Source organism: Temnothorax nylanderi, unplaced genomic scaffold (genome assembly GCF_030848795.1).
Source record: "Temnothorax nylanderi isolate EJ_2023f unplaced genomic scaffold, tnyl_v1.0 TNYL_tig0037_pilon, whole genome shotgun sequence".
Classification (NCBI taxonomy): Eukaryota; Metazoa; Arthropoda; class Insecta; order Hymenoptera; family Formicidae; genus Temnothorax; species Temnothorax nylanderi.
In genome coordinates, this window is record NW_027249099.1 from 1,072,015 (window position 1) to 1,094,970 (window position 22,956).

At 37.8% G+C, this 22,956-nt stretch overlaps 1 protein-coding gene across 5 annotated transcripts in view; it reads left to right on the plus strand.

Annotated features, from left to right (window-relative positions):
- The window catches only part of LOC139771256 (uncharacterized), a 34,528-nt gene extending 11,694 nt beyond the window's left edge, over nt 1-22,834 (plus strand). Inside the window, exons 1-10 of one of the 5 annotated variants that reach the window (XM_071703894.1) lie at nt 6,029-7,142; nt 7,367-9,321; nt 10,626-11,091; nt 11,729-11,808; nt 13,124-13,358; nt 17,403-17,520; nt 17,840-17,993; nt 18,076-18,235; nt 18,390-20,052; nt 20,467-22,834. In XM_071703894.1, the coding sequence (XP_071559995.1) occupies nt 10,756-11,091; nt 11,729-11,808; nt 13,124-13,358; nt 17,403-17,520; nt 17,840-17,993; nt 18,076-18,235; nt 18,390-19,859 (2,553 nt within the window). In that variant the 5' untranslated portion in view covers nt 6,029-7,142; nt 7,367-9,321; nt 10,626-10,755 and the 3' untranslated portion in view covers nt 19,860-20,052; nt 20,467-22,834. Of the gene's footprint in view, nt 1-6,027; nt 9,322-10,625; nt 11,092-11,728; nt 11,809-13,123; nt 13,359-17,402; nt 17,521-17,839; nt 17,994-18,075; nt 18,236-18,389; nt 20,053-20,466 lie in introns of those variants that run through there. The other 4 variants (XM_071703896.1, XM_071703893.1, XM_071703897.1 and 1 more) reach the window with 4 other exon arrangements.
- The last annotated feature ends 122 nt before the right edge of the window (nt 22,835-22,956 follow it).

The following is a 22,956-nucleotide window of genomic DNA, read 5'->3' on the forward strand; positions in this document are numbered from 1 at the left end:
AGTTGAATTATAGAAAGTTCGAGCTTGGAGAATCATTTATCACGCTCGTAATAATACGATATTATTTGCTAATAATATATTTCGTTCTCTCTAAGAACTATATATTATGTGCAATTATAGAGATATGTATGCATTTCGATCATTAAATTGTTAGTGTTGGTATTCTCTTAGTATTTGCTTGAATGCTACGGAAAGTCATGGTAGATTTTTGTGCGCGACAGATAAATCCCACATATAGTTCTTTTGCGGATGTAGACACGCTATTATAACTTATAACTATCTTTACGTTTTATCTTTGTAGGAATGTTATATTGAATATGAAAAATAAGATATATGCGAAACGAGACTGAATTAATGGGAATCGGTTGGAATAAAGCAGCGAAAATATTTCAGACGACTAGGATTAATCACGATGTCCTTAAGATAAATCGTAGATCCAGGAGAATCGATGAGAGAACGACGCTGATAAGAGAGAGAAAAAAGAAAGATAGGTCGAGACCTCTTTCAGAAGCATTCGGATGCTGTTAGATTTAGCGAGCTATTTCGTTGGATGAGATCTGTACTTTCTAATCCAGCGAGTACTCTTTACCCGCACTGCCTCTTGCTAATAAGCGATCAGCTGGTGAACGGTTCAAACGGTCGCAATTGAGGCCATCGCTGTGCACATCGTTTCTGCAACGACTCCGAAGTAGAATCTCTACGTCGGCGTCGCTTCTGTCTCGATTCTTCTGCCTAACGAAGTACGTCGCTGTCAAGGCACACTCGGATCATTGTTCCGTTCTCTTTCTCTCGTGATACCGAATAGAAATAACGCACGCGTCGAATCGCCTCGACATTTCTCGGTACTTTTTTTCTTCCCGATACGATTTTGCCGGACGAACCGACATGACGTGCTTCTTGCCGCCCAAGCGAGCCACACCTGTGCTCGTTCCGGCGACGGTGCATTATTCGCGCAATTTCCACGCGCCGATTTTCAAGCGAGTAACGGTCGTTAACACGGTATCCGTGGTTTTTCTACCCCCGCCTCTGAAAATTACGTCCAAGCCGTGAGAGCGATATAAAGAAGCGGAACAGTTCCTTATTTCAAATCTATTTTATATTACTCGGAGAATTTCACTGTGAAAATTATTTCGTGACGAATAATAATATCTGTGATCCATCATCTTATTCTCATCTTTGAAAATCATAACAAAATCATAAAATCATAGATCAAAAGTTCCTAATTTCTGATATAACTATCATATTTATTAACCCTCCGTGTGCATACGTAGGTCTACGGCGTCCGAGCTAAAATAATATTTACTCGTAAAACTGATAAGCCTGTCTATTTGGCTCCCCTCTCTAAGAAAAAAGTAAGTGGGAGAAGAAACTTAAGTCTCTTCCGGATCCAGAACCGGAAAAATCAATGTATCGCCGAAAGCCAAGCAAGACAGATCTCGCACGGACGTCTTTCCCACGTATGCACTAAGCGTGACCCTTTTCTGCAAGTAACAATTTTGCTAATTATTTATGATGAGTATTGATTTTAGTTAGAACAACGTTTCCTTAAAAGATTTTGACGAATAGTTGTTTTTCCATTTAGTTATTGCCAAAAAATGGAATTTCTGGCGAATTTTTTCCTACATATTCTACATATTATATAAATTTTCAATAAATTATTGAACGTTCATATATTCAAATTGATACAGGTGTTTAAAAAAGGTTGAGCGGGCTATACGTATATAGTCATGTTCTTCTCATTAAGACAGACAAAAATGTTCCCAAAATATGTTCTTAAAACGCTTCGTTAGAAGGTTAATATCAAGTTAAGATTAAAAGAATAAGTTTTCAATATTTACGTTATACATACTAATATTTATTTATTTAAAAGAATTTTAAAAATTAAAAAAGAAACAAAACTCAAAGATAAATAAACAAAACAAGGCAAATGAGAGCTCGTTCGCGACGATGGTCGGGCGACAGTAATAAAATATTACAAATTGAATAAAATATATATAATATAGTAAACGTTTCGGTCCTTGATTTGGACCCTCCTCAGTACATATAGATGGTCGAGTGAAATGCAGTGGTCACAAGTAGTAAAAAATGCAGTTAAATTCCGCTCTCCGATTATGAGAGTGTGGATCTCGTATCCTCAACGTGACTGTTACCTGACAGTCAAATTGATAAGATGTACGACACCATCTCTCCGCGTAATGAACGTTAAAACGTCCTTATCCGGACGGGCGCAAGAGTTACAATGACAAAAACTCAAAGATGTTCAAAATGTCCACCTCGTGAAGCAATGCATTTCTGAATTCTTCGAATCAAGGACTGTCTTATGGCTTTCAAATGTCTAAAGTTAGGCTCGCATGTTCGCCCGACTTAAATCTACTCAATTTTTATCTGTAGGGCCATTGTTGAAAACTATTGTTGCCTCGGTTTCTACCAACGAACAATATAACTTTTACAACAAACAGAAGATGGATATGTCATCTATGTATAGCTCGCCCAACCTTTTTGAAACATTCTGAAATATTTATACTTGTTTTAAAGAATACGTCGAACTAGTGAAATAAACAAGGAAAAGAACAGAGTTCCTAAATCTAATACTATTACAATTTTTAAGGATTTTAACAAATTACGACATTTTAACCTGATACTTAATATCAATATTGAAGAAGCAATACAAGTTCTTAGAACGTTATCCGAATAATACATCTCGAAGAAAGATTATGGTGAAGCTAATCGACCAGGAAAAATATTAGACTATGTAAGATTGTACAAGATGCATATTTTTTACACAACAGCTTTAAGAATCGCGATTTGTAATCGATATGATTAATATTGTATGTATAATACATTAAATATATTCTTGTCATTTTTACATACGCAGTTTGGAAAGAAATAAACTTTATCATTGAATATTGTGATATTAATTCTCTGACGGATAACATAAATAAATTATCAAAATCAGAGGCCAATTAAGCGATTGAATTAAAGCTAGTATATTTAAAAATATATCAAATTATCTAACTCATTATTTAAAATTTACGAATAAAGTGTTAAAAATGGTTAGTGAAACATACAAATAATTATTGCGCCAACATAATTACTTTTATAGCTGCGAATATTTTCTCATGTTATAACAGGTGATTGTGTCATACGCCAAAACTGTTGCAATCTGTGTTTTAGTTAACACAAATAAATATATATCACGCATTAATATCATATGTGTAAAAAATAGATATCTTGAAAATCATATGATATGCATAAAATATAATGTAGAAGATATTTCACACTGTAATTTTTTTTCTAAAGAAGCATTATATCAATTTCTTGTCAAGTGTCTATTTAATTTAAATTTAAATTTTTTGCCTTTGATATATAACGACAAAGATAAATAATAAGAAAATGATGTTCAGAAACAATTCCTTATAACTAACACAAAACGAAGTTTGATTGCAAAGAATGAAAAATGTAACTATTCTTTATGGTAGAGTTATATATTTGTTCACTGGCGACTCAAGCTCTCTCGTTTTATATATTTGTATTTCTGTTAATAAAAAGTTAAAAATTGTTTAACATCAGAGTAAAATCGTTGCTACGCCGGTACATAAATATTCTAATCAAAGAAGGACCTTCAGTTAGAAACGAGGAAATTGATATTTATTCCTTTTGTTTTCGTTATCGGGCTTGATCGTGTGACGCTTCAAGGTTGATGAGCTGGCGGTATAATGAAATGGCATTTATCCCGTGACTCGTTGCAATTCCGAGTAGGCAGCGCTCAGCCACTTTGGCACAAACCCAGAAATCCTCACTTTGACATCCATGGACACAATCTCTTTTTTTTAGAATTGGTGCCATAAATTATAAATATGCAAGAAAGTGGATACTGTGTAGCAGAAAGTGTGGATATGATCATTTTATTGATTTTTTTATTGATATATAATATATCTGGCAAATGATTGAAATATCACATGCAAAATTGATTACGAAAGTTGATTTTGCTTTTTGCACATAATCACATATATCGTTTAATATTCACTAAAAAGATAGTTAAGAGTATCGTATTAGATAATTTTTGATAGATCTTATAAGTTAAATGGGCGTCCTCATAAATCAATGTTGCATTCATTGTTAGATTAGGTTAATGCTCTACGCGCGCGCGCGCGCGCGTCCTCATCCCGAAATAATAATAGCACGCCCTCGTTGCTACATATTGTTCGCTTGTCTATCAATGTTCCAGAATGAACTGTAATTATATAGATAGTAAGACACACACACACGCACACATATGCATTTATGTAAAGCGGTTAATAAGCGTGACTAATAAAGTGATTAATATAGAGCGAGCCAAAAATTACAGTACACATAACAGCACAAGCTAATAAATATTTTTATATAAAAATATGTATTAGTTAATATTTGTTAGTCATTAAGTAATGTATTCTAGTCGCATCGCTGATCATGGCATGCCTTCTATATCTTGCGGTAACGGAAGTCCCAATTTCAGCGTATTAATCATCTCCTCAGCACATCAAACAGCTTCTGCCGCGAAAGGCGCAATGCACTGAATTTATTTTACGCACAATGGCAACACACAGATGTTGTCTAGCGCTATACAATAGTGAAATAAATTTCATTCGACAGTATAAAACAATATAACCATTCTCGCCACACATTAAACCTTACTGCCGCCTCATTTACAGTTTATCGGTAACCTTGCACGTGTTCCTTGCAAGGTACTTCCGCTTAATATATCTGTGTCACGTGTTTTTTCTCGTTAATAAAAAATAATAAATAATAAAAATAAATTCTTATTTGGTTCAGTGGATATATAACGTGAAAATAACGGAAAACAATCAACACTTTGTTTGACTTTATTTAATGGTCTTAAATATTACAGCCGTTTAGTCTTAAAACAGACTTACCACATAGAATATATCTTTGTTCCTAATGCTTTAATGATTTTACTGTATATTTATTTTTTAGATAAGCTATATGGATATTAATATATCGAAATTCTTTGATTTCATTTAAAACCAATTTTGCTTTAATGAAAAATTATCTGATATTGCAAATTAAAACACAAACAAGTAGATAAATGTCAAAAAAATTGATTTAAAATGAAAATTGAAATAATTCTTTTTTACCAATTTAAAATACTATTTGACGTTTTTCTCTCTAATTGTTTATATATATCACAACGGTCCAGTTTCATTTATTATTATTGTTAAAATGCTCTTTGTTTTAATAACAATTCAAAATTTCAGATTATCGGAAAACATTTAATATTGTAAATCGAAAAGCTGTGTTAAGTGATAACTTTTACATTAAAATTGCATTAATTGTTATAAACACATCAGAGGAATCGACAAAATCTCTGATGCATGGCAGCTAAAGATCTTTGACATTTCATTTAATACGTTATTAGAAAAACAGAGAAGGAACATGAACAGAAATATAATTTTCCGCGGAACTTCGTTATCACGTTGAAGATGATAGTCGAGGTTAAACGAAGCGTGACGGAATTCAGGATATGCACAAACGAACGACAATGATCTTGACCTCGCGATACATACGAATAGCCGTACTCGCGATCGAGGCCACCTCGTATATGCGTATGCCGCGATAAAGGGGAAAGTTACATGTCGTCGTCATTAATAAATATGAAAGCGCATGGCGTTAACAATGGTATAGAATCGCGTTCGACGTTTTATGTGACAAGCAAACGATCAACACGAATCACGCTCACAATTTCGACGCAAGCAGGCTGAGAGCGCAATGATAAAATATTTTATTATTAGTTTATACCATTGTTCATATCATAATAAACTGTACTGTAAAATGTTTCAAGATATTATATGATATTCTATGTAAAGATATATCAATCTCTGTCGCTAGATTTTTCGACATTTAGTGTGAAACTTTCCTTGAAAAATTTGTCAGATTTTTTACACAGAAAAAAACTAGTTTTATTTTTAGTAATAAATATTGTGATCGGATTGATCAAACTTCTATTTTACATTAACTAATTTTCTAACTCATTTCTCTCAAGTAGAATATAATGAAAAAATTTTCGTAAATTTGCATTTACGTAAAATGATTTAGCGAAACAAAAGTTAGCAGATAATTTGAGTCACACGAACGACACTGCACAAACTGCACCGGCGTTTGCGAGTCACTGGAATTGCAAACGACGGTAAGTATCAACAGCTGTTTCGAAACTTTCGAGTACTGCGCGACCTTGAGTAGCAAAGTACAACGAGATATTTTCACCATCGCTTCTCTCGCGTGAACGAACACCTGCGTGGAGCCGTAATGTTGTAAGCAACATGTCAATTTAAATTTAATCGATGAGAGTAACTTTATATTTTAAAAAAAGTATCCGATAACTGAGAAAGTAACGAACATATCATGCTTAAGAAATTGACAGTAAATTTCATAGCAAATATATAATCATTTTTCAAGTCGATAATAAAAGGTATGAACGAAAATGGCAATATTTTCCGCAGACACATTAAATTGAAAGCTACTTCTCCGCGTTATCTCCTAAAGAGATTAGAGGAAGGTGTAATAAAAATTTGGACATAAACCTCGCGCAAACTCAGGCGGAAATGTACGACTGAAAAGAAGCAAAGACGTATAACGTCGGAGTAGGGACAAAAAAGCGGCGTAAAATTCGCTGGATCCTCCTTTACGAGATATCAGGTCGATAGATAATCTTACGGTAGAACGTAGAACGTCGGCCAGTAGGTGGACATTCAATTTCGTAAATGGCCGTGGCGGCATCGCGACGGTCGTAAATCGTCGGGGTCTTATCGCGCGATTGCCAGTCGGCTAGCTCCTTCGTCCCGATACCCCATGGGCGAATCGAAAGGACGTCTCGTATGTGGGCTCATCTATCGGAACCGGAACCGGAAGCGGCCGGGCGTGAATAACACACCGCGAGCGATCGCGTTCACCGCGGACGATGCGCATTAGGGACGCCCCGTTACATAATCCTCGGCACAGAATGGCATTGGTGACAATCATCGAATTACCTGCGACTGCAGGCGATCGTTTGCGATTTCGTGCGCGGATCGCAGTCGGAATCGAGACTTCGTCCAGTTTCGCGGTATTCGTCGTATCCGCGTCACAATCTGGTCTCGCACGTGGAGGTACGATATTAATATATTTGTCGGTACCCTAATTATTAAAAAAAATATCTCGCATGTATAAGAATTGGCAATGATAACAATTCGATGTCACTGCACATCTTTCAATTATATGAAGTGAATTATTGCTGTAATTAACAGGCGAGATTTTTCAATAATTGGAGGCATTGACAGATACTTTTAACGCGATACAAAATAGAGAGAATACTTGGGTTTTTTCGTGGTAGTGAAATCGAGAGTGACATCACGGTGCATCTTTCCGGCGTATTTGCGACGTAGACAATCGAATTCGCTGACGTTACATCGGTTTTAATTTTTGTCGCGAGCCTCTCTGTCGCACTCGATCTGCGGAGAATTGACGCTAACGTGCTAATTTAATTCGCTCGGCTGATTTGATGAAGTGACTTAGCAACTCGTGTTAACGCAGCCATTGTTTTTATTCCTACAAGGAAACTTTGTGCTCCGAACGAGAGAAGTCAGGTTTGGAGTATTGTTTTTCGAAGTCACACCGTGTACAATAAAATTTAATTAACCAACAATATACAACATTAATTCATATAAAGTTATAAACACACAAGTTATAACTGTTGTGCATTATTCGTTGTTTAATTTATTTCTCCAGAGACTTCGGAGACCAGCACTCCAGAGTGCTGTCGAAACTTTTGAGAGAACGTCATGTTCGCATATGAGATATTCAGGAGAAATAATATGTATTTCTGTTATGTTTCCCTTCTGACTTACGTATTATTGTGTGTGTCTAAGAGTCGTGTAGTATCTATAATCTAAGGGTCTCTCAACCCGTCGGCTCGCGTATAGATGCACGGTCTGTCTCTTGTTGCGCGTACACTTGGCGTGAGACACTACCGTGTCCCTTGCTTAAAAATATCGATATTGTCCCATCTCGTATTTTTGTAGTCATGACTTATTCAGGAGAAACCGATATTAAGCTCGTGTGCCTAAGATTTATGTTATAACTCGGCTGAATTTTAAACGAACGATACGTCATTTGGAAAATTAAATCGCGGTTTTTATTTTGATAAAGCTCGACCGATGTGATATCTAGGTTGGCGCATATAATTAACTCGGCCCTCTGGCACGTATATGACCCACTCGCGGAAAAACGGCCTCTAAATACATCTGTCGCAGATACTTTGAAGTCTTTTGACTTAAAACATTTAAGGCATTTTGGAAGTTTCAGATAATTGACCTATTTGTATAAGGCAGAATGTCCCAAGACGTCTACATCTATAGATTCTTTGATCTATAGACTCTTTGACCTTTATTCAGTGTGTCGAACAGAAATAAGCTCTTCATACTATATAACATTTTTAAGCTCCAACAGTATTTTTAAATTAAAAGTGATTAAACATTTAAGACTTGAAATTAAGCTTTTCAACATTTTATAACAATAAGACTCTATTTTACATTTATTTTCAAGTGAGTTCTAATAGAGTTCTTCTTTTAAAACTTGCAGAAAAACGATAGAGTTTTAGTTAAATGTCAATGTTATCGAAAAGGTTCGATTGCAAATTGCTCAGTAAATAATATAATTGATAAAAAGAAATGCGAAAAAATATTCCGAAATAGCTACCGTTCGAAAATAATGTTTCTTAATTGCCTTGATCAATTCTATTTACTCCAACGTACGACGTACATAAACAGCTTTGACCTGATCGAAACATTTCCACAGAACGTGCGGATTAGTTTACGGAAGCGATTCGTGGCGCGAACACGATCACAGGTGAATCACCGTGCGAGAAAGCCGCGCGGTTAACCGGTCTTCCAGACATCGCGTCGTGTCGGTTTAGCGGCACTCGCGTGATAGCGGCTTAAGGCGCGAAAATAGAGCCTCCGCAGCTCGTTGTCGTCGACGTCGTTGACGGTGCCCGAACGGACGCAGCTACGCGCTTAGTCTGTAACTGGAAGTACACGCGAGAAGAGCGAATCGCGCGGCGCATTCGCCTGGGAGCTCGGTCTCACGCGCGAGAAAATAATCTCGGGAAGAACAACGACACGCACGACGGAGACGGTGACGGAGCAGGAAACGATTCGCCAGAATTCGTCACGACAAGAAAACTGACGAAGCGTCGTTGTCTCGCACGCAACGGGCACGAAGGGGCAGCGACAAGAGTTTTCGAGGAGACGAGACGCGGATGAATCTGACGGACGAACCGGTTGGATTGTAAGAAGGAAGCGTTAAGTTTATCGTTTAAAGAGTTTAGTTGTTCTCGTAGAGCTTAGTGACAACTGTGCAAGTGTTTTTGAATCATTGAATCGAGGTATTAACTAGTAGTAATTAGTACGTATTATTTGGACTATTTGACAGATTTTTCTTTACTAATTCCTAATATACATATATAAGAAATAGCTTCTGCGCTCTTGATTAACAATCAAAGTTAGTAAATGTAAGAGATAAATTTACGAAAAAATTATTTGAAACCGCTTGCGTATAAAAATGCATTACAAAAAAATTGTACCAAAATAAATCGTGGAAATCACCAAAAATTGCCAATATTAAAGATAAATTTAATTCTTTACTTATTGTTAATTTATTACTGTACGTAAAATTGATCTATATTACAATGCAATCATACCACAACGTTACGATACGAAAAAATAAAGGGCAGTGTTATTGATATTGTGGATTTTAACTGACTTTTTATCTCGAAAGATACGGATGACGGATCAGCGATACCGGGTATTTAATTGGATCCCCATAATAAGCTGCTTGCGCAATTCTTTAAAAGAGACCGGAGCATTCGAGGCCATTGCAGGCATTGATCGACTGATCGCGCTTCAATTGAAAGCGCTGCTCCGGAATCCCAAATTCGATGACCATTCCACGGTGCTACTGTCAAAAAGCGTAAATCGTTCGAACAAACAGCTAAAATATTCGAATGAATGCGAAAGCCTTACATTCTGACGTAAAATTGCATGTTTAAAATTAGGACACAACATACTGTTGCGTAACTTTTTGTCGATTTAAATTTTGTTTCAATAATATAGAAATATACGAAACTCGGTTTTTTTTAAATGACGTGAGTTTAATATATTGAAAGATTACAAATGTTGTAACAAATCGAGAATGCAAATATTTTGGTGAATTGTTGGAAACTGGAGACATTATGTACATTTTTAATTTAAATTTCTCATTTATATTTTGTCAATTGTTTTGAATATTTAAGTGCCATCATAGCGTCATAATGTCTCCTAATTGGCACACGTCAAGCTACATCGATTTTGCTAGGTTAATGTTTAATTTTAGCAAAGTAACTATGCCATTCTGTTCTATAACTATTCCAATCGTCGGACTCTTATTCATTCTTAACAAACCCGATAATCAATTTCGTTAACAAGACCTTAAAGTACCTTAAAGTACTCACGTTAATCGAATCTTTCAACCATTGAGTCCTCTTAAATTGCATTCATAGCTGTATTATCAATGCACGTTAATATCCTTCAAATAATTTCTGTTTTATGTTGCAGCTCGACTCGTCGTGCTGGTCCGACGATCGTCGTAGGATCTCCGGGAGTATCCAAGATTTCACGACTAGGGAAACATTGTCGTCGCGCGACGCGAGAGAGAAAGAGAGATAGAGAGAAATAAATTGATGATATGATGGATACGAGAAATGACCGCCGATCAACGATAGATATTTTCGAAAAGGACGTGCCACGATCGGACGAATTGCCGATCATGGTGATCCACAGGGCGGGAATCAGCGAGCTTTTGGCGAGACAAGCGATGGCCTGGTGCCGTTCCTGGCTTCAAACATTCCCCATAAAAATAACGTTAAACAACGTTGGATTGTTGACGGTGCTCCTGGCAATTGTGTCGCCGCGATTCCTCATTTACACAGTTCTTTATCCGATTTTCAGATTGGTCTTCGGCACCTTGTACCCGGCGTACGCTTCCTACAAGGCAGTGCGCACGAAAAATGTCAAAGAATACGTAAGTGAGAAACGTAAATAATAAACTAAATAGCTTTGCAAATGCGATCATAGCCCTTAAACTGGGCATCTCGAAAATACTTAGTTAAAAATATGTCAACTATGAAACATTTCGACACACTCCTTCTTTTTTATTTTCTGAAATATTCATATAAAAATTATTTAGTTAATTAATATGTTGTTGAGCAATTTTACACCTAAACGTTATCCGCACAACACAGCTGCGCTGGTTAGAATTCGAGTAAATGTTGGAAATCTTTTAATTCCAGTCTTTTGCTTTTCTCGCAGCCGATAAAGATCGAGCCGTATTTACGTTGCTACATACGCAGCTGTTGTTAATATATTTTTATTTTTACAATCTACTTACGCTAGAAAGAAATTCGCAGTAATAGAACCCAATTTAATTTTGTCTTTTGAATCGTTCTGTTCTTTCTTTTTGTGAATAATAAAATATATAAATTATATGGATTTTTAGATTTTTTCTAGAGCAATATTTATTTTTTTCATCATCTCACTAGTCATTTTTTAAAACTATTTTCTGAACTATAAATGATGAATCACGAATACATTTGTCTGCGGTCTTCCTTTTTGCACCACTTTTGTAATAATCTATTGCTCTAGAATTTCCTTGGTTTCAGGTCAAATGGATGATGTACTGGATCGTTTTCGCGCTATTCACATGCGCGGAAACATTCACCGACGTCTTCTTTAGTTTTTGGTGAGAAATACGTTGCTATTGTAGAAATTCATCCGCTACGTAATTTGCGTGAATTATGAGCCTTGTATGTGATTTATCTAGATCGGGTAGGATTAAAAAGAATTATTATTACGTTCATTCGTTAAAGTATAATAATTGAAACATCCGTGGAAAAAAGACTATCCTGTAAAAACATTCGCGCATTAATCAGAATTTTTTACATTTGCATACTTTGCTGGGAATAATCATTACCGGAATTAACATTCTCATTTTTTAATATATAATATTAATCCGTTAGTACACGTTAAACTCTATATTATACATGTATCGCATGTTTCCCTCGAGCGCATTATTAAAATATTATCATCTTGACGTTTTTGACGTTTAAAAGAAAATTAATGATCGAGTCAAATCAAGATTCTTGAAAGAATCTAAAATACGATGTAGTAAACGGCGTCGCCGTTTTTATTTGGGGGAACGGCCGCGTATACGTAATATAACATATCGGCTGAATCTTGGAATCGCAGCAAGCACGAGGGCAAGCAAGGGGCCAATAAACCAGCTGCGAACCGCGCGGTCTTGAAAGCCGTACTCTCGTCGCGAGGAATTCCGAAAGTCTAATTTCGGACGAGATAGATATTGGCTTACATGCACTTCTGAGGATTCTGCCCCGCACGTCTCTTCTGACCTGTCTCCGTCCTCTCCGTTTCTCCGTCGTTCCTCCCTATTATCTCTCTCTCTCTCTCTTTCTCATCCTCGGGGAACATCATGCGCCAGATCTCCCTTCATACTCGGGTTACAACCAAGAAGGAAACGAGTTGCCGCGTATTTCTGGCGTCGAAATGCCCGATACTCTCCCGGCGCACCGCGGCACCGGTGCACCACATTTCTTCACGCCGCTCTCACTTTCACGCCCGTGACGAATTTTTCGCGACGCGAATCGAATCGAGTAGATTGCAGCCGCGTGACGGCACAGCGATTGTTCGCGATCAACTATTTTTATTGTTGTTACATTATGATTACGTTAAAAACATGACAAGTTTTATTCGGAACTCCCGATCAGATAAAAGCGTCGTTGTCGAACCAACGACTTGGATATATTTAATTAAAAAACCGTTAATTTGACGATGTAACAGATTTTAGAAGTTCTGTATTATCAGATATTATAATACTTTCACGCATAAATGTCACTTATTTATTTATTTATTTATTTTACTGCGATATCATGACTTACACCGTGCATTAAAAACATACATGAAGCTTTTCAAAGTAACTTCAAGAAACGGCGAGCGTTGGCGCGTTCGATATTTTACAGCTTCGAACGTCTGTTACGTAGGTTCCCGTTTTACTATGAGATTAAAATCATCCTGGTGCTGTGGCTGCTGAGCCCGGCCACTAAGGGCTCCAGTATCCTTTACCGGCGCTTCGTACATCCCGCGCTAATCCGCCGTGAAGCCGAGATCGACGAAGCCCTAGCACGCGCGACCGAGCAGGGTTACACGGCGGTGCTGCATCTCGGCACCAAGGGCGTGAACTATGCCACCACGGTCCTCATGCAGACCGCCATCAAGGTAAGGCCCTACATGGACCGAACGTTAAAAAGAAGTGTATTGTTATTATATAATTATTAAGTATTATATTAAGTGTCTCGGAATTTCCTTGTCCTTTTATCTGGGGATTCTTCGATCAAGTCGATTTCGAAGAATCCACGAATGAAAGGTGGAACGATAGACTGGGACACCTTGTAGATGTAGAAAAGAAACCGGCAGCTTTCAAGGAAGAGTTCCACTTTGGAAATTTTCACATCTATATTTCTTATATACCGTCCATTACTAATGATATATTTCAGCGTAAGCGCGATCGATTATTTATTTTTTCCGTAAAATTATGTAATTTTGTCTTCCGAAAGAGACTGCCAGTATTCAGGAATGCCTTTTCTTGTTTGACCTCGTACTTTAACCAGCTTGAGCTCTCGCTTTCATTGATCACACATAGAACTTCTATCGATCCGCCTTCGATTGCCGCTCACTAATGATTTTACGTGTTCTTGATTTTTTCTGTTTTCGTTCTGTCCCATCCGCGTTCCCGCACGCCATCGCCCTCTCTCACCGTCGCCATCGCCGTCTTACCGTCTAATCAAAAACTGAAACAAAAATACAAAAAAAAAATCGCCATCATCGCCATCCGCAAAACCACGCACGGCCAAACACCGAGCACCTAACCACCGCCCGATCATCGCCCTAACCGCTGCCGTTGCTTAAGAAATCTGTGTACACCGAACCGTCGTCGACCACACGACGAAATTCTGCCACTGACCCGTAACAACAACCACCAACACGAACACGCCGAATTGCTGGCCGATTGAAACGCAAAAAAAAAACTGTATAAATAAATAAACAAAATCTCGGCATCACATGATAGAATCTCCCGATCGTACTCCCGACCACGACGAGTGCACTCCCCGATCGTCAATCAGACCCGGCGATTTCTAGCTTAGCCAACCCCAGAACGAGAACGCGGTTAAACAGCCAGCTGGACGGGCCAGATTGTCCGGACGGTACCGCGGTCTGCAGCACTCTGCATGTTAAATCCGAAGACCTGATAGGCGACACGGACGCGGTCGACTGGCGATACCAGGAATCGACAACGGACGACGACGAGGAGATGATGCAGGAGCTGCCGACGACGGACGCAGAGTGCGAGATGCTGAAGGAGCAGCAACCGGTGGTGTTTAAAGTGCCCGAGAAGGAAGCTCCACGGAAAACGCAAAAGTCGAGGAAGGATCGCAGCAGCACCAAAGTCACCAGGCGACAGAAGACTCGTGCCTGTAAGTCGACCACGAAGAATTACGACATGGAATTCAGCGACGACGCCGAAGTCAATTAACTAGAGAAAGAGAAAGAGAGAGGCGCGAATGACTCGCTATAGACTTGGGAAAACGAGGATGAATCCCTGAAAGCCTGGAAAGCGGACCGATGGATCGACAATATCGGGAAGTGCCGGCGACTTTTATCAAAGGCTGCGGATGATTTGTATTATTACGAATGATAAGTAAAAGACTTTTTTATGCGCAAAAGAAAGCGCTCTGAGGATTGATGACAGAACTTTTTGTATATTATACACTCACTTTGATATTTTTCTTTCATGCAATCTATTAGTTTTCTTTTTTCTTTTTTTTTATATGCAAATGCGTGAAACGAAATTTTCTGTTTGCGAATCCACGATAAATATCATTTAGTGGTACGTATACTCTTTTCTCTGTATTGCCTTCGTAAGTATAAAAATTACACTGTGTGTGATTGTTTAATCGTGGACAATACATTTTAGGAAGGTTGTTTGATACACTAATAGGGGTAAGAGACTTTGTACAATCATGTATCTCTTTTTTTTAGAAAGACACGAAAATTTCGAAAGGCTTTAATGGTTACAATGACTATAGTGGAGAACTTTTAATCATGTACACATTTTCGACCAAGATAAGACGCGTTAGTCGTTTCCACTCGTATGCCTTACTTCGATTTGTATTTTTCCACGTAAACTTCGTTCGATTTTAGGAATCATAAGAATTATGTCTTAGCTGGAATATAAGATAGCTTTAAGACTTTAAGTAGCAATCTCAATATTTTTACGTAATATTCCGCACATTGTTTTGACGTTAATATTAATAATGTCAATTGTCCAAGCGCGCGATGACTTTCAGTACGATCTTAAGAACGATGATAGAAAAATCGTTGACGTCGTAACATATCAAAAAAAATCTGAAAGTATTAATTGGAAATTCTGTATAATTAACTGTCAACAATTATATGTCTTTTTCCTATTACGTCGTTTTTATCTCACGCGATTCTTCAGTGAGCAAAGATGTGATTAGGACAATCAATCATCATTTATAACTAATCGCTTAGTATTGATTTCGATTAAATCTAAGACTACACAATCGGATATTTTTATATGTAATCTGATAAAAATTAAAAATATATTTTTCGACAAATTTTTTAAGAGAATGTCAAACATTATAAATGCGATTATAAAAACTCAAATTGGTTAAACTACAAAATACAAATGTTTAAACGAGGAATAATTCCCACAAGTGCTAGAGCGAAAAAACTCACATACATAGTTCTAGAATTTGAATTTTCTTTTCCTGACTTCGTCATAGGTAGAATTGTTATTTACAAAAAGAAAACGAATCTCTAACTTAGATTAACTCTATCCAGGTACTCGTTGATGCAACTGAAACTTAAAACGCATTATTATTTACATCGCTCTATATATGTCGCATGTTCGATAAATCATACGTTCTAAAAGATGCGAACTCAGAAAAAGGAGTTGTTGATACGAGAATCAAGTAAACAATAATGCATACAACGAGATGGACGATTTTGCGCTTGCACAATCGTCATCATCATCGTCATCATCATCATTGTTGTCATAGTTAGTGTTATTCGCGTGTTTATGTATTCGTCATCTCGTTTGCGCGTTTCACCTGTAAAGTTACCGACAAAATCTGTGTTAAATCGCGCGCACACGGAAAAATCATACTAACAATAAAATTTAGTCTATTGTCGGCTAACGAATGCTGGCCATGTCCTGCCGTTCCAGATAGACCGGCGCTGATAAAGTGCCCGTCGCTATTCGTTCGACGTCACTCGTTTATGGAGAGTCATAGACGGAAAAGGACGCGTGTGTTACTTGTTGCGAATGAAAGAGAGAGTTTTTGTACGTCATGCTACAGTTGAGGTATATGTAATCGGTTATTCCTCTGAAGAATTGCGTATTACGACCAGACGTTCAACTGTAACGTGTGTACGTTATGTATAGTTTCGAGAGTAAACTATCGGGGATTGATATACGGGAAAAGCGTGCAAATCAGTTTTAGTCTTTGCGGCAACAAAGACAATCCCTGGCCGCGCAAACCCAGTGCCTTCTCACGTGTAACCACGGTGATATTTCCGTGTGCGAGCGCTCAGCTGTCGAGCTGTCCTAGCGAGTAAGATTTTTGTACCCGATCCCAAAGACTCTGATTATTATGATGAGCTGATTCCTTTTTCTTTTTCAAATAAAAGCATTATTTGAATAAGCTTTCGGTCCTCTGTTCTTGTTCGTTCATCTCGACCGCGTCCTGTCTTACATCGCCTCCCGCTGCATCCTGAACGGCGATCTCATTGCAGGCATTAATTATCGCAACATTCTTTCCAAAAGTATAAATTCACTTCCGTTTAATAGAACTAATTGCTAGACGACGCGCTATATTAGACGCGACAGTTACTCACGCATACTGCACGCATTTTCCTGGTCGGTCGTCGCGTGCTTCTGGACGGCGCATGTTTAACAGAAAGACACGTATTTCCGGGGAAAAGCAAGAAATCGCCTTTGGATTGATCTAAATCCGGCGTAAGGGGAGTTTGCCTTCCGTGACCGGGTGACGGCAGATAACACATTAACATCTTTTTGGTTGGTAAGATTTTTATTTTGTTTTCTTTCACTTAAATCGACTGTCCGATTTTTTCTCTCTCGATGACTTGATTTTTTTTCTTTTTTTTTTCTCGCAGTAAGCAACATGCTGACCGCGTCGTTTGCGACGCATATGTTTCACGTGCGACTTCCTTTTCCAGGGCGGCGGCGGGCTGGTGCAACAATTGAGGAAAAGTTACAGCCTCAGCGATCTAACCGGCGAGAAGGAGGACGAAAATAGAAACACACCCGATGCGCGTGACGAGACGGACATGGAAGGTAGCTGATCCCTAGCGTCGTTCTAATTAAATGGAGATTTTATAAGAATAAAACCAATTCTGCTCAAATTTAATGAATATGAGCAAATGTTCCCCGTTCCTTTTTTTACATTTTTATAACTGTGCCCATCTTGGACATGATTGAGTAAATATCGTCAATTTTTGTACACACATATACATTTTATTATATGAAATTTTATACATATTGTATGTCCTATAAATTTTGAAAAATTTTAAATGGTCCCCAAATATAAAACGAGACACCCTAACAAACTACTTAGTAGCTTAATTTTAAGTATAGATATTTGTGGTCCTTATAGTGGAACCTCGCCGAAGAGAACACGTCGGCAGAAGAGGCTATAGTCCTCGCAGGACTCAGTCCAGCAGCAACGCGTCTCGAGTAGAGATGTATTTTTCCGAAGTGGATGTCGATGTTCGACAGCCAAGGCCTAGGGAGCCTATAGCTAGTTTAACGTACGTAGTTCGCACAGCTTCCAAGAACGATCGCGTCGTTGACGTTAAATATCGGTAATAACGAATCTTTCCACGTTCATAGAAATATAAGGTCCTCGGACGACATATCTAGCGGTTACAGTAGCGGCGAGGCGTTGCAGTCCCAGCGCACGACTTCTCAGGTTGACTCTTTAATAAGAACGTCGAGCGTCGGTGCGAGAACACGCGTGAAGCCTCGTTCCACCGCAAAGAAGACGCCCGAAGTAAGCCCGATAAAGCGTAGCGTACCGTAGGGACTAATTATATTCGTACACCGATCATTAACAAAAAAAAAAAAGGAAAAGAAATCACACATCGCACTTTGACGCACATTCGTCAACTCAGCTAATGACACGTACTTTTTTGTGGTCTTTGAAGGACAGGGGCGAGGATTTCGACTGCACACCTCCCGAAAATATCTCCCTACCGTCGTCCCTAAACGTCCTCACTCCCGAACAAGCTGTCGAACTTTTACTGTTGTTATCCCAAAGTAATAATAAATCGATAAACTACCCGACATCTATTACCACTTATATCGATAGCGATAAATCCGCAAACGAAAACCGATCTGCAATGAAAACAGACGATAATGAATCGTCATCGACGGAATCGAGCGTTGAGTTCGTTGACACAGACTCGGCTCAAATAGACGTGCAAACTATAGAGATTAAAAATATCTCAACGGAAAACTTGTCGATACCTGCGGTGACAAAAAGCGCAGATAAAATAAATATCGATAGTTCGATAAAAAGATTTGATATTCCGCAAAGCGAGTCCAACGCGCAAATTGAATATATTGACGATGAACCAAAAAAGGATCAAGTAGTTTCAGCTGTTTCCCAAAAGTCTGAAATAGGAGGAGCTGATCTCGAGCGAATAACTGGCGAGATTTGTCAGCAAAAATTCGACGAGCTGAAGCAATTATTGGATGATGCGCATAAAGCTGTAACAGGCATCGTGTCTTCCCAAGAAAAGTTAAATACGATTAACAGAGATAAGGAACATGTAAATGTACGGGAAATTAAGACTGGCGACTCGTCGAGCATTTGTGCTCGCGATATTGTGGCCCAACCTTCCGTTACACCGAGTACATCGAGTTACGATCTCGATGATGATAATCGCGCAGGAAAATATCATAAAAAGCCTGCTCCGAAAGCTCCAATAAGTAACGAAACAGTAATAAGTAATGAAGACATTGACGAAAACGAGTCTCAAAACGCTTTGAAGGCCACCTTGGTCATTAAAACTGGAACATTGAGAACTGTTTCGAGTGCGGATGCTACGAAAGACATATTTTTGGCGCACACCTCGGACACGAAAAAAAGAAAGAAGAAATCTAGCAAATTACGCGCTAAGGAGAGCATATCCAAATTATTAACGATCCCAAAGAACATATTTCATAGTGCTTTCCATAAGGAGCAAAACGAAACTTCTTCTAAGGAGGAAGATTCCAGCTCCACGTACTCTGAGACCAGTGGATCCGCGTCGAGATCAGGTAGTATTGGATCCCAGGTGTTTGTGGACGCATCCGCGAAATTATCTGATTCAAAGCAGGAAGTGGACGTGGAAGAGATCCCATTGAGACCGGAGCGCGATAACGATACTAAGAATTCCGACAAAGATATGAACTTTTTTGCTAAGAAATTAGATACTGAGATTGTACCTTTGAACGAGATCGAAATAGATCTGAAAATTGAAGATAATAAGAAAGAAGAAGGTGCAATAAGTGCAGAAAAATCTGAAAATCATGAAAAGAATATTGAACATGAGCCCAACTTGCAGATTCGTGAAATGTCGCAGTCGCTGCCTTACAGCGATAAAAAAGAGATTATCACTGACATCAATTAAAAGCATTTCATTAATATCTCACAGGGGGAAATCATGTTATTATATATCTGTATTAAGTAATTATCTGTTTCTTCTTTGATGTTTTTAAAATATGATAAAGAGCTTGTTCCTTCTCTTTATTCCACTTCCCACACTTCATATTTTATCCTAATTGGAAATCCGGGCAGAAGAGATGGACTGTTCCATTAAGATCGTATGGACTAGTTTCTGATTTCTGAGTCTTAATCAACTACAATTATCTGCAATTTCTGTTCTTAATCATAACACATAACACTTGCCTTAACTTACGCATTTTAACCTTGCACGATATTAATTTTTGACGTGGTATTATAATGCAATTAATCCATAACCTTTTTTGAATTATATGAGTGAATAGTTTGAATTATATGAGTGAGCAGTTTAAAATCAAATTTCTAGTACTTAAACTTATGATTGATTTATAATATAAATAATGCATACCGAATTGAGTTTCAGTTTAAATTTTTCAAAAAAGTGCTCATGCCCTTCTTTTTTTTTAAAAATGGCGAAAGAAATTGACAATATGCCATCTGAGTTCCATGGCAAAAATGATAAGCTATAATAACATTGTATCTTCATTGTATTTCAGATAACGAGTTTTGCTACCTTACCTCGCAGTAAGAAGACAAGTAAGAAAAAAGTGGCATGAAACCTCCCTGCTGCTGACCGCATCAAGGAATAAGACCAAGTCCCTTGGCCAATGGAAGCAAAAAAAATCTTCATCAGCGTGCGGATCTATTGTAATTTTTGCACCAGCCAGATATAACGGGCACATTATCGGTCAGCAGCAAACATCGAATAGTAAAAAAAAAACACACGATGTATACAATTGAATGTTTCTAGCACCGGTATATTTCTTAATTCAGCTTTTTGACTATTGATTTAACTTGTCGATCGTTTCCATTAGTTGGAAGAGAGAGAATCGTGTGTCTTTTCTCTCATTTATTCGCAAGGAGCTTACCGGATATACGCGAGGGATAAAAAGAGATGCTAACAGCTTTGTCATCCTCTCGAGAAAAAAGAAACATACAGATACTGTTTATATATATATATATATATATATCGATCACACACGTCGGGTCACGTGCACTGTTACTCACAGTCATCCGACACGTTGTTACACGATTCGATAATTTCCCATATGTATCTTAAGCTCTCGCGAGAGAGTCCAGTTTAGCTTTTATATGCTAACGTTTGGTAGTGCTATCGTAGGTAGGGAAGACTTGATACGATATTGCATGCAGTATATCTGCTTACGAATAGGCTTTGATTATAACGTAATGAAACTTGCCATAATCGCGGTGTAGTCGAGGAGTAGAAAAAGAAGTCCGCTAGAGCCAAATCAGGGATTTCGGCGCTTGATTCCCGACATAGGTAATCGCCGTAACAATAAGGGAATCCTCTACGAACCCAGCGACCGCAAAACCGTTGCGGGATGACTTTAATATTGCGAACGCTATTGTAATCGAACAAATTGAATCTAGTCAATCAGGAAGATGAGTACGAACTCAGACCATACTGAAATAGTGCCACGCGATCCGTATATAATCCTCTTTTCACTATCAAATAGTAATTGTTTGATGGACTGTGTCTAACTACAATTGTGTATGCGTGTCGAGTATTGTGTGGACCTAATCGAATAGCTGTTTTCCCTCGCACGGAATCTGAAGTTCGAGAAATCGCGCGAATTTCTTAAAAAAAAAAAAAAAAAAAAAAGAAACTAGACAGATACGATTCTGCGTAAGGACCAACGATTTGTCTATTAATCCATGGCAAATTGTTAAAAGTATTGTTGTCGTGCGAGATCACTTTCAGTTTTTGCATACTTGCAATGAAGATGCTAGCAATGTATACTTTGATAACGAGTTGTTTTATGACGACTTATTCTTAACTTCATATCAGTTTTATCGCGTCCCTAATTTAGAATATACCTTGCTTGTGTAACTCACGATGAGTTTTAAGTATCTGTCGTGCTTAACTAATTTGTAATTACATTTACTTGGTACGGTATCTTTTAGAGCGAACGATTTTACATCGTACGCTCACGAAAGACTTACGCACAAGTCCTACGACTATTTTAGATTTATCGTATGTGGTAATGTTAATGGATTAGTATATAATTTATCGTGTTGTACTTTAACATTTATTGCACAACTTAGGCAAAATTAACGTATTGCGTACAATTAACATAAATTTAGAAACGAGAAAGACGCGGAACATGGTGTTGATGTATCAGTTGTGTATACTCGACGAATGAAATATTCGCTATGTTACTAACAGTTGTTGATTTTACGTGTAGGTTCTACGCATAGTTCACGATCGAGGAAGAAAAATGTAGCAAATGCTTTTGATACACCTCGTGATGTATAAATAAATCATGTATAATGGACTCTACAATAAAATATAAAATAACATATATAAATGCGGATCTCTATGCAAAATAGATATTTTTATCCGATCCAAATGTGCAATATAAAATATGCATTTGCTGCATTTTATCTGCATCTCTATAATACGACTCGTTGAAAGACATTATAATACGTATTTGTCTCGAACTTTATATATAAATATATATGCGAGAATATGTGATAAGAGAGTGAGTGAAAGAGAAAATGCTCAACTATGAATCTCTACCGATATTAAACGGTCGGTTTCCTATAGTTCTTATATATAAAGATATTTCTCGTTCTTTATAAGTATTTAACGCCTCCGGCGCATAAATTGTGTCCCGAGCTATTATGGTGCTGCGATCTTTGTAATTTTTTTTATAGTTCTGTACTTCGATACAGTATACATAAGAGAAAGCAGAATCTCGAGAATACGTTTGAAACAAAGTTACTCTGTGTCCGAGTTATTCGGCAAATTACCGAGTGGTGCAGAGTAAGATAATTAACAGTACTTCAGTTGAGGCATAGTGTAGCGAATAAATAACATTAAAGTACGATATCTGATGAATACTCGCACTTGTCCTGATCAGCGAATATTATATATCCGTGTCATTTAAGTTAAGCCTGAGTTTTCATCTGATGAAACTCTTTTAATTTAAATCTCTTTTTGTTCGTAAAATATATAGATCTTG